This window comes from Salminus brasiliensis, chromosome 10 (assembly GCF_030463535.1).
Source record: "Salminus brasiliensis chromosome 10, fSalBra1.hap2, whole genome shotgun sequence".
Lineage (NCBI taxonomy): Eukaryota > Metazoa > Chordata > Actinopteri > Characiformes > Bryconidae > Salminus > Salminus brasiliensis.
In genome coordinates, this window is record NC_132887.1 from 3,462,038 (window position 1) to 3,474,499 (window position 12,462).

At 42.7% G+C, this 12,462-nt stretch overlaps 1 protein-coding gene across 2 annotated transcripts in view; it reads left to right on the top strand.

Moving 5' to 3' along the window:
* Positions 1-12,257, top strand: part of clmna (calmin a) — a 43,262-nt gene extending 31,005 nt beyond the window's left edge. Inside the window, exons 6-14 of one of the 2 annotated variants that reach the window (XM_072689018.1) lie at positions 1,076-1,269; positions 2,355-2,548; positions 2,856-2,938; positions 3,055-3,424; positions 3,525-5,428; positions 7,329-7,525; positions 7,855-7,933; positions 8,613-8,665; positions 9,805-12,257. In XM_072689018.1, coding sequence (XP_072545119.1) covers positions 1,076-1,269; positions 2,355-2,548; positions 2,856-2,938; positions 3,055-3,424; positions 3,525-5,428; positions 7,329-7,525; positions 7,855-7,933; positions 8,613-8,665; positions 9,805-9,967 — 3,237 coding nt within the window. In that variant the 3' untranslated portion in view covers positions 9,968-12,257. Of the gene's footprint in view, positions 1-1,075; positions 1,270-2,354; positions 2,549-2,855; positions 2,939-3,054; positions 3,425-3,524; positions 5,429-7,328; positions 7,526-7,854; positions 7,934-8,609; positions 8,666-9,804 lie in introns of both variants that reach the window. The other variant, XM_072689017.1, reaches the window with a different exon arrangement.
* Positions 12,258-12,462: the final 205 nt, after the last annotated feature.

Below are 12,462 nucleotides of genomic sequence, written 5' to 3' on the forward strand. Positions count from 1 at the left end.
TCATGGCGGTGATGGTCAGAGTAATGAGAGTAATGATAGTTAATAGTGGTAATATTAATAGTGGCAGAGTCCATTTAGGTTGTAACATGGTAGCAGTGGCTGAAGGGTGTGGCAGCCTGGTGAACGGACTGGTAGGTGGCAGCTGGTCTGACGCATGTAGAGGGGACCCCAGAATACAGTCTTCCAGCAGGCTGGGTGAGCATTTACTTGGAGAAGGTACCGAGACAGAGTTCGTTATGAATGATTTTATAGAGATCAGAGAAAGTTGAGCAGTATCAGAGTGTGTCCGACGACTCCGGCAGGTCTGACTAAAACAGCCTAGTTAAAAGGAGAGAGCCAGAAGGTAACACAGACACGGGAGCACCCTGAAACACTAACGTCCATCTGCTCCACCGTCCACAAACCTGAGTGATCGCCTGCAAGCAGCGAGACGACAGTTCCAGCATCTCAGTGTGCTACAATTCCCTGTGTCCGCGAACCCCTGGACCTGCATCCTTTATCTAAGGGGAAACATTAATTACCAAAAGCTAAACTAAACAGATGAGTTTCAGCCTAGATTTAAAGATTGAGACTGTGTCTGAGTCCCAAACATTATCGGGAAGGTTGTTCCAGAGTTGGGGGGCTTTATAAGAAAAGGCTCTTCCCCCTGCTGAGGTTTTCTGAATTTTGGGAACTACAGAGAAGCAGCACCCTGAGATCTAAGTGTTCCTGTTGGTTTATAAGTCTGATAATTTATTTATTTCGGCTTTAGGACCTAAATGGAGAACCTCTGTTTTATCATTCCTTTTTTGTGTCTGTGAGCATCTTGTTTGTTACTCCAGTGTTACAGCAGCACAGTGTTAGACTTTCTAATTAAGGGGACTGTGAGTACATTAGTACCGCATACGTCGATCATACGGGAGAGGGTCTGAGTAGTAGTTAATAAGAATCTGTCGCTACTGATGTTTTTAGTCTGTAGTTATCGTGATAAATATTGTGTATTGAGCTAAACTGAAGACAAATGCCTTGTATGTGCAAACATGCCTGTCCAGTAAAGCCTGGTTCTGATTCTGATCTCTCCACATGTGTTTTTCAGATTAAAGAGCTCACAGGTAACATAAAGAACCAGTTCTCGTCCTCCTCCAGCCTGTCGTCCATCCCCACCAGCTCGGACTCAGACACGTCACACTCCAGCACGCCTTCGGATGAGCGGAGGCCTTCCATTGCTGCAAGGGATCATGGAAAAGCCATAAAAACTCTTTTACAGTGGGTCCAGAGACGCACCAGAAAGTAAGAGAGTCTGGTTATTATAGGGATTTATATTTATCTATATGGGTTGGTGTAGCGTAGTGGGTAACAACTCCACCCTTCCCGTGTCAGATGAGGGATCAGTTGCTCAGTTAGGCAAGCCAGAGACAAGAGACAACTATATATACATTTACATTTAAGGCATTTAGCAGACGCTCTTCTCCAGAGCGACTTACAAAAGTTCTTTGCTATTTACCCAAGAAAAACCTCAGCTAGTTTGAAAAGACTAATAATTCAAAGATACCTTTAATCTTAGACTCTACTAAACACAAGTCAATAAGGAGACCATAGTACTCTTCTCCTCGCCTGAGTACTCTCAGAAGAGGAGGGTCTTCAGTCTGCGTTTGAATGTTGGACACCATTAGTGTTGGACACAGAGGGAACTTGGCTTCCGCCTTTAACCCGTCCATGCAGTGATCACACACATACACACCAGAGAAACACACACAGTGACAGTGAGCACACATGCCTGGAGCAGTGGGCAGCCGTTGCTGCGGCGCCCAGGGAGCAGAGAGGGTGAAGGGCCTTGTGCAAGGGCCCACCAATGGCAGCTTGCCGAGCCCAGGTATCGAACCCGGAGCACACCACACTACTACACCAAGGTCCTTGGGCAAGACTCCTAACTCTGTAACGCAATTCACATATTATTCATATATAAATACTTATATATGATACTCATATTATTAAGCATACTTATTAAGCATACTGGTTGTCATTGCTGTCGTTTCTTTTATTATTATCAGCCCAATAATAATAATTACATTTTCTTTGTGTAGGTTTATGCCCTTAAACGTTGTGTTTATACTAATACTAAACACAGGGCCTCATTCCCCAATATCTTCCTTAACTCTTAAATTAGTCCAAACTGAAAGTCTAGGTCAGATTCCTGATGTGTTTTTACAGTACAGAATTGTTCACAGCTCTGCTCTATTAATGACGAATCCCAACTAAAAGAACCTTGGCGAATGTCAGAATCTTTGTTAAAACTGTGTAAAAGTGGCTCTTAAGAGAAATTTTCCTCTTAATGTTTATAGTTCAGACCTCACTGCTTATCTCGGTCTTTATAGATATGGAGTGGCGGTCCAGGATTTTGGCAAAAGCTGGACGAGTGGTCTGGCTTTTCTTGCCGTCATTAAGTCCATTGACCCCAGTCTGGTGGACATGAGAAGAGCTCTTCTTAGATCTTCCAAAGAGAACATCGAAGAGGCCTTCAGGACTGCACATTACAGCCTGGGCATCCCACGGCTTCTAGAGCCAGAAGGTAACACAACCTCACTATGTGTGTGTACTGTGTGTGTGTGTGTAGCTCATCAAATGTAACTACAAATGTTTGGATTGAAAGTTTAGAGGCTGAATTTCTCCACTTTAGTATAGAGCCCCCGAAAGGACATAAAGTGGGGAAAGAGCCATTATATATTTTTCCGTTGGTTCCCTGAAGACCCTTTCTATGGGTGATTGTCTAAGGAACCTTTATTAATAATACCAATTAAATATTTTTGGTAGAACTGCACATCCTTATCCAAGAGAACTGTAGGAATGGTCTGGTAAAATGAACCCTGTCTCTTCAGATGTTACTCTAAATCCCCCCGATGAACAGTCCATAATGACCTACGTGTCCCAGTTTCTGGAGCACTTTCCAGGAATCGAGGAGGTGAGAAACGCTGAATGTCACCGAGTGAATTATAAATTCTACTATCACCTAAATATAGAGTCGCAGGTTCATGTCGAGGTGCGATTTATATCCTGTTTGGTTGTCGTTTCCTGAAGGACGAGTCTTCGGATTTCCTGGAGAGGAGTAAGGTCAGCGCGAGGATGAATGATCCGCCGGTCAGGAACGGAGTACAGAGGAAGAGAGAGCAGTCATATGTGGTGAAGAGGGACTGGGTTCAGCCTCCACCCAAGATCTTCATCTCTTCAGTGACTGAGGAACGTGCCCAGAGCCACTCTCCTGCTCAACCGCAGACACCAGAGGACAGGCCCTGGGCCAGTGAAAAGTCCCCAGTGGTTTCAAGTCCCAGTGCTGCAGACAGTCGGCCTCAGTGTCCCCCCTTAGGCCTGAACAAAGACACAGCCTCCACCTCCAGCTCTCCTCAGCCTTCTCTGATCGACTCTGCCATGGATTCCCCAGATTCGTGGGGTAAGATTGTTAAATATTGTTAAAGTAACCATTATATTTCAAATAATTTTGGGTTATGGATGTTGGTCATAATAACAGTATACCCCCCCCCCACCCCCAGGTGAGATGCCCAGTGAGACGGCCCCTCAGCTCCAGCAGTCTTGCAGCGATGGCTCTCTGAGTGATCTGAGGTATTCCACTTCCCCTGGAGAGCTGACCTCAGATCAGGGGTCCCCACTGTTATCAGAAAGGGTCTCTCAAGACCAACCAGACGGAGACTTGTTCATAGACGAGGGAAACTTCTCTCTCAGCTCCATGGAGAGTTTTCAGGCCAAATCCACACTGCTGTCCGAGGAGGAGGACGCCTACAGGTATATCTTGGATCTAAAGGAAGATGGGTCCACCAACCATGAGCCCAGTGAGGATGTAGTGAATGATCCAAACGCAGAGCAGTCAGAACCCAGCCCCGTGCAGAGTGCAGAAATCATCAAACCAGCATCTCAAGATCCCTCATATGGGGACACCGACTCTGGGTACTATCCTGGCCACAAGGACACGTCCATAACAGAACTGGACGACGTCAGCAAGAGTTCGCTGCTCACTGACGCTGATGACCTGGTTTCTGGTATGGAGAGCCAGTCTGAATATTGCAAAGAGAGTTTGGAGTCTTCAATCACTGAAGATTTGCAGAAGGTTCCTTCTGAATCTAATCCATTGACCTTTTTTGAAGATGACCCAGAGTGTCCTGTTGTCAAGTATGAGAGGATTTCCATTTCAGGGAGTGAAGAGGATGGAGAAACGGAGCTGCCTGAAGAAACACCTCCCAACGAAGAGCATGAGGAGAATGATATACCAGATGTTTTCATAAGTGAGGACAGTAAAACATGTCAAGAGGAGGCTGAGGAAGCTGACCAGGTGTTTCATTTACCCCATGACCATCAAGAAGCCGCCGTTGAGCCAGAAAAGGATAATGCAGAGCCAGAAGATAAAGCAGATCTGGTCTGTACTGAGATTTCCACACAGAGAAGCCCGTCTGGAGCAGAGGCAGAGATCCAGGGAGAAGAAAAGAAAGCTTCTGGCAGTGAAGATTCAGGCATGTGTGAAGAGCCTGTAATGAAGGATTTGAGAGTAGCCAACCCACAGGCTTCCAGCAGCAATCTGGCCGAAATTAACTTAATTGAAGAAGAGAAAAACGGCACGTTAGAGTCTAGTGCTCTGAACGAGTCGGGTGAAAGTGAAGATATGGGAGGAAATGTGGCTTGTAGTGAAGGACCAAGTCAGGATGACGTGAGCTCTCCTCAAGAGGCTGCCGTCACCGAGAGCTTTTTAGAAGACGAGCTGAATGAATCTACAAGTTGTCTTGAGAGTGAACCAAGTGAGGCCAGAAGTATGCAGGAAGATGCCACTATCGATGATAACAGCAAGTTGGAGGATCTACCAAGTGAGACCGAAAATGTGAAGGAGGAGGATCTCTTCTACAATCAGCAAGATGAGGAGAGCAAGTGGGAGGATCATCAGAATGAGCTAGAAAGTGTAAAGGCAGAAGAAAGCACCTTCAATCAGCTTCACGATCCTGAACCCATGTTGGAGGGTAAACAGAGTGAGAGAGAAGGTGTAAAGGATTCAGAAACCCACCATCCACCAAACCCCATCGATTATAAGAAAACAGAGCTCAAGAGTGACGTGCAAAAGTCAGAAATCCCTCTGGATGAGGTTTTTGCATCCGACATCACTGAAGTCTTGAAGGAGCCTAAATCTGGCTCTGCTTTCGGTGAAGACACTGAACACCCCTTTACTCCACCAACACCTAGCAGCCCTGCCTCACAGCCAGATTGGGATCACCACGTTGCAGAACAACCCTGTGGTGGACACGGCCAAGGGCAAGCCACTTGGGAGGAGACTTCAGAGAGAGCAGAGAGGTTCCCTACAGAGCTCCGCCTGTCACTCAGTGTGACGCCTCTCCAGCCTGCTCCATCACAGTCTTCCCGTTCTGACTGCGGCAGCGGGCAGGCCAGTCTGGAAAAGGTAATTGGCAGCCTTGTACCAACACTTTACTGGCCGTTTTAAAAGACCCCTCGATGTGTCTAATAAGGTCAGCAGTACGTGTAATCTGATTGATTATGTCCAGGATAAATTTGGGATCTTTTTTTTACATTTGACAGATTTCAGACTGATTTTAATCCAGTATGAATCTACTGTGTGTATTTTTGTATAATCTAACAGTAAAAATTGTAGAGTGATTTTAATCCAGTATGATTTTACAGTGATTATACTTTTTACATTCTAACACTAATAATTTCAGACCGATTTTAATCCAGTATGAATCTACAATGTGTGTAGTTTTTTATAGTCTAACACTAATAATTGTGGAGGGATTTTAATCCAGTATGAATCTACCAGTATAAATCTACAGATTGTACTTTTTACATTCTAACACTATAAAAAACTACACAGTAGATTCATACTGGACTAAAATCGGTCCGAAATTATTAGTGTTAGAATGTAAAAAGTACAATCACAGTAGATTCATGCTGGATTAAAATCAATCTGAAATTATTAGTCTTAACAGTAATAGTTGTGGAGTGATTTAATCCAGTATGATTTTACAGTGATTGTACTTTTTACATTCTAACACTAATCATTTTAGACCGATTTTAATCCAGTATGAATCTACAATATGTGTAGTTTTTATAGTCTAACTGTAACAATTGTGGAGTGATTTAATCCAGTATTAATCTACAGTGATTGCACTTCTTACATTCTAACACTATAAAAAACTACACACAGTAGATTCATACTGGACTAAAATCGGTCCAAAATTATTAGTGTTAGAATGTACAAAGAAAGTACAATCACAGTAGATTCATGCTGGATTAAAATCGATCTGAAATTATTAGTCTTAACAGTAATAATTGTGGAGTGATTTTAATCCAGGATGAATCTGCTCTGATTGCACTTTATACATTCTGAAATTTACAGTCTGCTATATATTTTAATCCAGTATGAATCGACAGAGTGTACTTTATGAATATGCAGAGTCTTCTGTGTGTCCTGTGGCGTAACTCTTCATCTGGTCTGTAACAGTTCAGTTCAGTCATGCTCTCTTTCTCTTTGGAAAATTATGAGAGTGAGGAGAACATTTCTTGGGAAAATGATAGAAATTGTTTATTTATTCTGTAGCAATTGGCCTGGACCATTAGAAGAACTATGAAAAATCAAGAAACCACAGTACTTCATTTTCCTTTTGACTTTATCTACATTATTTCAGCATTTCTCTGGGATTCTGGTCCCTGTTGACATGATTACCTTGCATCATTACTGCAGATTTTATTTGGACCAATTTTAATCCAGTATGATTGAAAATCATGTTCATAAAACCAGTTTGAGATGACACAAACTGAGCGCTGTGGTAAACTGCGGCAATGATTCATTGGTATTAGTGGCCGAAAGTGTGCCAAGAAAACACTCCCTGAAACATTAAACCACCACCACCTCCACCAGCCTGGACTGTTGACGCAAGGCAGGTTTGGTCCATGGATTCAAAGCTGTTGACACCAAATTCTGACCCTAAAGTCGGTGTACAGTCCTCAGCTGTCCAGTGTTGGTGAGCCTGTGCTGACCCACTGCAGCCTCAGCCTTGAAATGGAATACGACGTGGTCTTCAGCTGTTGTAGCTCATCCGCCTCAAGGTTGGAGGTGCTACTCTGAGTCACTGTAGCCTTTCTGTTCTGTCAGCTATCACACCACGCTCAGAATACCTGAACACATGCTGATGGTTGATGTGAATGTTACCTGAAGCTGCTGACCCATATCTATATGGGTTTATGTATTGCACTGCTGCCACACTATTGGTTGATAAGATAATTGCAAATTGATAATTGTAATCTTCTGACTCCTTTCTGTTCTCCATCTGTGTGTTTTTAAGGCGGTAGAGGGGTCTGTGGAGTCTCCAGAGCAGAGCCCGTTTGAGCTGTGGTCCAGGCACCCTGGGGAATGGGGCGCGGTGGATTCGGACCTGCACACAGATCACTGCGAGCTTATTAGCAGCGACGAGGAGCTGTCAACCAGCACTGCCGCTACGGCTACTACTACTGCTGCCAGGGAAAACACAGAGACGTTGAGGTACTGCTCTATTATTAGAGTTCGGCTGTAGTGCACCGCCTGAGAGGGAGCTTTTGGTTGTTCTGAAGGACGTGACCTCACACATGTAGCCTGCAGAGCTCACGGCAAATTACCTTAAATGTACTTAATGATGTTTATTTTTGAAAGCTGCGCTGTGCTGCTAAACTCCTCCGCTGGTGGGGCTCTCGCTCGTTTCCTTTTTAGATGAATGATTGCGTTCTGTTGATGTTCTCCAGACTGGATTAGGCCACAGATGTTGTTATTAAAATGGAAAAAAATGGACAAAAATAGGAAATAATAGGACTCGTGGATTTTTCTAACCCAAACAGGGAAGAAGCTGTTACTGATGCTGCTAAAGAAGAAACCCAGCCATGCTTAGAAGAGACACTTGACCCAAAAGAGTCAAAGGTTTGTGCCCTAGTTGAAATTTGGAATAGGCTGATCTGAGTGATGCCTACTGGTGTCATTTATGATTCGTCTGATTATAGATTCATTTTCAAATAATCATCTAAACGGGTAATTTCTTTAAAAATTTGTTGAACAAATTTCTATAGATTATGGTCGGTAGCCCCATTGTGAATATTGAAATAATTAATTTACATAATTAGTAATTTTTGAATGTTTACATCATCATGTGATGTATTTTCTATTTTAAAAATGTCATTAATATTAACAATAAAGAATAAATATTATTTTTTACATATTATTCCTTTTTATTATATTTTTACTTAAAATGTATATACTTATATGTGATTTTTTTGTAGTTTTATCTGCAGATTGTTTTAATTGTTAATTATTAAATTGTTGTATGTAATATTTACATATTGCAATCTTTATAATTATAATGTTCAAATTATCATATAAATGTACATTTTTTAATGAAGCCCTAAATAAATTGCTCTTGATTTTTGTTTGTTTAATTTATATCTTCTATAATATAATATATTATAAATATTCAAATTATCATCACAATTTTTAATTATCATTACAAATATATTTCTGAATACATTGCTGTAGATTGTGGTTGTTTTGCCTTTTATATTTACATAAATATTTACATATTGTGATCTGTCTTTGTCTCTAGCAGACAGAAAGTGTGGAAACCGCAGATACCATCACGACGGAGATTGCAAATGAAAGGTACTGAAAATCTACGCTGTCAATATTTCATATTTTATCAATAATTAGATATTCTGAATTCACAAATCCAAAGCTCTAAATCCACCCGCAGATTCAAACAATGCAAATGTTCCAGGTTGGCCTCGGGCCTCGCTCTAACCTGTCTGTGTGAACAGGTTTGTCTGTGTTGCATCATCGTGCTCGCTGTATCATACCGTCCTGATTGCGTGTTCATCTTGTGAACTGACCGTCTGTTGTTTTACCCAGGGCAGTCTGAGTGTAATGGGTGTGGAGCAGATTACATCTCCCTCCCTGCTGCTTTGAGCAACAGCAGTGTTGTAACTGACAATTAGATGTTCTAGCTAGCTTACATTCGAAAATGCCCCGACCGAAAGCTCTGACACACCCCTTCCAGAGGTAATCTACAAATAAGCAGCAGGTGGTTCTGCTAGCAGTATAAAACTAACTGGAATGCTGCTTTTGGACACCCCTTCTAATGCATACATCTTCACCTACATTGCAGATGAACAAATGCACTTACACAGCTTGTCTAGTCCCTGTAGGGAAGTATTGCCAATAGAATAGGACGTATGTGGAAGGTCTGGGCTAGAGGGGTATATAGCCCACCAGCATTAAGCTGTGGATCTGTGGAATGATGGATGGTGGTGCTCCATCCAGTACTTTTGGGATGAGTTGGGGAGTTAGGGATGAGGTAGGGTGGTGATTATCCAACACCTTGACCATACTAATGCTTTTATAGCTGAATGCAATCAAATTCTCACAGCAATGCTCCTCCAAAATCTAGTAAAAGCCTTTCCTAGAAAGTAGAGACAGTTACTCCAGCAAAAGCAGGATCAACGCTTTTTAATACCTTTGATTTCAAAAGCAGGTGTCCCAATACTTTTGTCCCTGTGATGTTCTTGCTTCCACTGAGTTGTGTAACCTTGAGGCGAGCGTTTGGCGGTTCAGGCATGCAGATAGCTCCGTGGTGGGGCATGGGCCTCCATTACTTGAGAGCTGCATTAGCTCCGCAGCTCAAAGCAAAGCCACAGACACCGAAAACGTCTTGTCTGATTAACTGCAAGGTCTGGAAATGAGATTTTTTGCAGGTTGAAAAGGTGAGCAGTGAACCTGACCATAGCATGTTTCTGTTTCAACAGGAAGCCGAGCGTTCCTACAGGAGGCTCTGAGAGCTCGCGAGAAGTGGCCTTGTCTGAAATCTACCTGCTGTTGCTCATGTGGCTCCTCGTCTACTGCCTTTTCGTCCTGCCTCAGATTGACATCTGGACGCTTCCCAGCCTTCTGCTCAACCTGGAGGAGTGACCGCTGAGTTCGTTTCTCACACGCTTCACCTGAAAGACTCTTTGCGCTTCCAGAAGAGCCTCCTCCTACTGAGCTTTGAAGAACGGGGCATCTGGTACCACACTGACCATTTATTTCTACATTTTAAATACTCCTGGGCACACGTGGACTAATGCAGTGTGTTGTTTTTTGAGGTTTTTGACGAGTACCAGGTTTACAGCTACTCACACTGTCTGTTCTGTGCACCATGTATCTTCCACACATGAATGCTTTTAGATATTTTAATTATACAGTTATACTTCTAACGGTAATTGGAAAAAAAAAACATAAGAATATGCTTTTTGGGTCTTTATTATGGTAATGCTTAAACTTTATGACAAACAGAAGTGATTGTGCACTTGTTTGAAGGCCAGAGCACACCGACCGGACGACCACCAAGGTTGGGTTGGTGTTCCACGGCTGTTTGTGTTTATTCATATTTAACATGCTGAAACGTCTGATTTGATGGGCAGTCGGGCAGTCATGCCAGCCATGTTACCATAGCGATCAGCTCACAGATTTTACAGTTTAGCTTGTTTTTGCTAGGCTGCACTGATAATAGCATCATTTTGGACGTAGAGGACTTACTTCTTGCCAGAAACTTAAGGGGACACTTTAGACGGTCCCCTGGGGAGAGACAGTCCTATTATTGGTGTCTTATATGAGGTGAAGCTAACCTTTTTCAAAAAGCTGGTGGTGGTGCTCCGCTGCAAACCACGTGATGAAGAAGATAAACCCAGGTTTATCATCCACTGGAGAAGCTCTGGCTCCGATACGAGTGCCCAGAGACTAAATATGGCGAGCAGCAGTGGCCAGACATTTACATTTATGGCATTTAGCTGATGCTCTTATCCAGTTGCTGGTATTACAGATGTAGGCCAATGTAGTGTTAGGAGTCTTGCCCAAGGACTCTTATTGGTGTAGCGCAGCATAGTCACACACACAGGAAATTGAACCCCAGTCTCCCACATGCTGTGGTAGCTCACTGGCCAATAGTGATGTTATCTGTTGCGCCACACCAACCACCGACAGCTTGTGATGTGAGGCGACATCTGCCTGGAAAAATGCAGAGATGTGAATCTGGACAGGCCTAAAATGATTGAGATCAAATCACAGAGAATTACCCCAGGACCCCATTTAAATCGGATCCCGTCTGAATGGGGACTTCATTGGTGGTGTTTGACCGGTGTGTCACGGACGGTTATTCCTCAGAACATCCTAAAACAACTGCCGACATTAGAAATGTGGGGTTTGTCTGTTTGTGTGGTCGGTGTGCTCTGGCCTTTTGAGGTTTTTTAAGTTGACCTCATGGTCTTATAGGTGTACTGCAGAACTTTTGCCATATTTTTATGTGCTTCTGTAAGGGAAACAAAAGCATCACATACTTAGTTAGTTGTTTTTTTGAAAATCGTATGTGATATACAGCAAATTTTAAGCATTTTTCACATTTTGAAGTCACACATTTATAATACAATGAGCTGAAGGCACTTTTACAGGAGGAAAGTCTTTACACGTCTTAAGAACCATATAGGGCTTTATGAAGAAGCGTCAGTGGGGTCAGCTGCACTTTTACCTACAGAAAACATGATCCGCCAAAGATTTAGCTGAAGAGGCTAAAGGTACGCCGAGTAGAAAGAGAGAGAGAGGGAGGAAGTAACGAATTTACCTTATTATTCTTATAATATGAAATGAAGTATTTCTAAAGCGACAGAGCTGTAGATCTATATTTACTTGTATATTTTACAGAATGCGAGGGCACATGAATCATTTCCACATTCATTGACACACTGATGAACATGCCTAGAGGTCTTTACTGAATGTGCTTGTGTTCAATGATCTTTAGTGGTGTTTGTATGTCTCTGGCGTTATATAGAAGCGTATGCGAGCGCCTTTGGCTTGGCCGTTTTAAAGGAACCTGTAAAAAAAACCTGTGTGCTTTGTAATGACATGTTGCTTTTCTCATTTTCCTTTTTTTTGAGTCCTATGAAAGACTTTTCTTTAATTTTCAATACACTGACAAGCACAGTTCTCAGTAAACAGCCCAGCATTGTGGCAACTGTAACGGCAACATTTTGAGTCTCATAACCTTCCATCATGTTCTATGACACTACGAATAAAGCCAGGGGCCACAATCTGTGCATGATGAATGTCCTGCGAGACTGTTGAGTCTTAATTTTGTAAAGCTGTCGGAGAGCTGTCTGAGAACCCACGTTTTGTATTGGAGTCTCGTAAACGCACCAGTCCAGTGCAATAAATTAACAAGCCTCCTGAATTCGAGCCTCACACTTGTGTCTTTTTTGCCGTCGATCCAAAATTCTATCCCCCCACCCAGTGTCCTACACTGTCCAAAGGTTTGTGGACAACTTCTTCTCTAACGTTTCTCTTTTGAAATCCATGGATTGGATGGATACTGCAGTAACAGCCTCTACTCTTCAGAGAAGATAAAGAAGGCTTTACATTATGTTAGAATGTTTGCT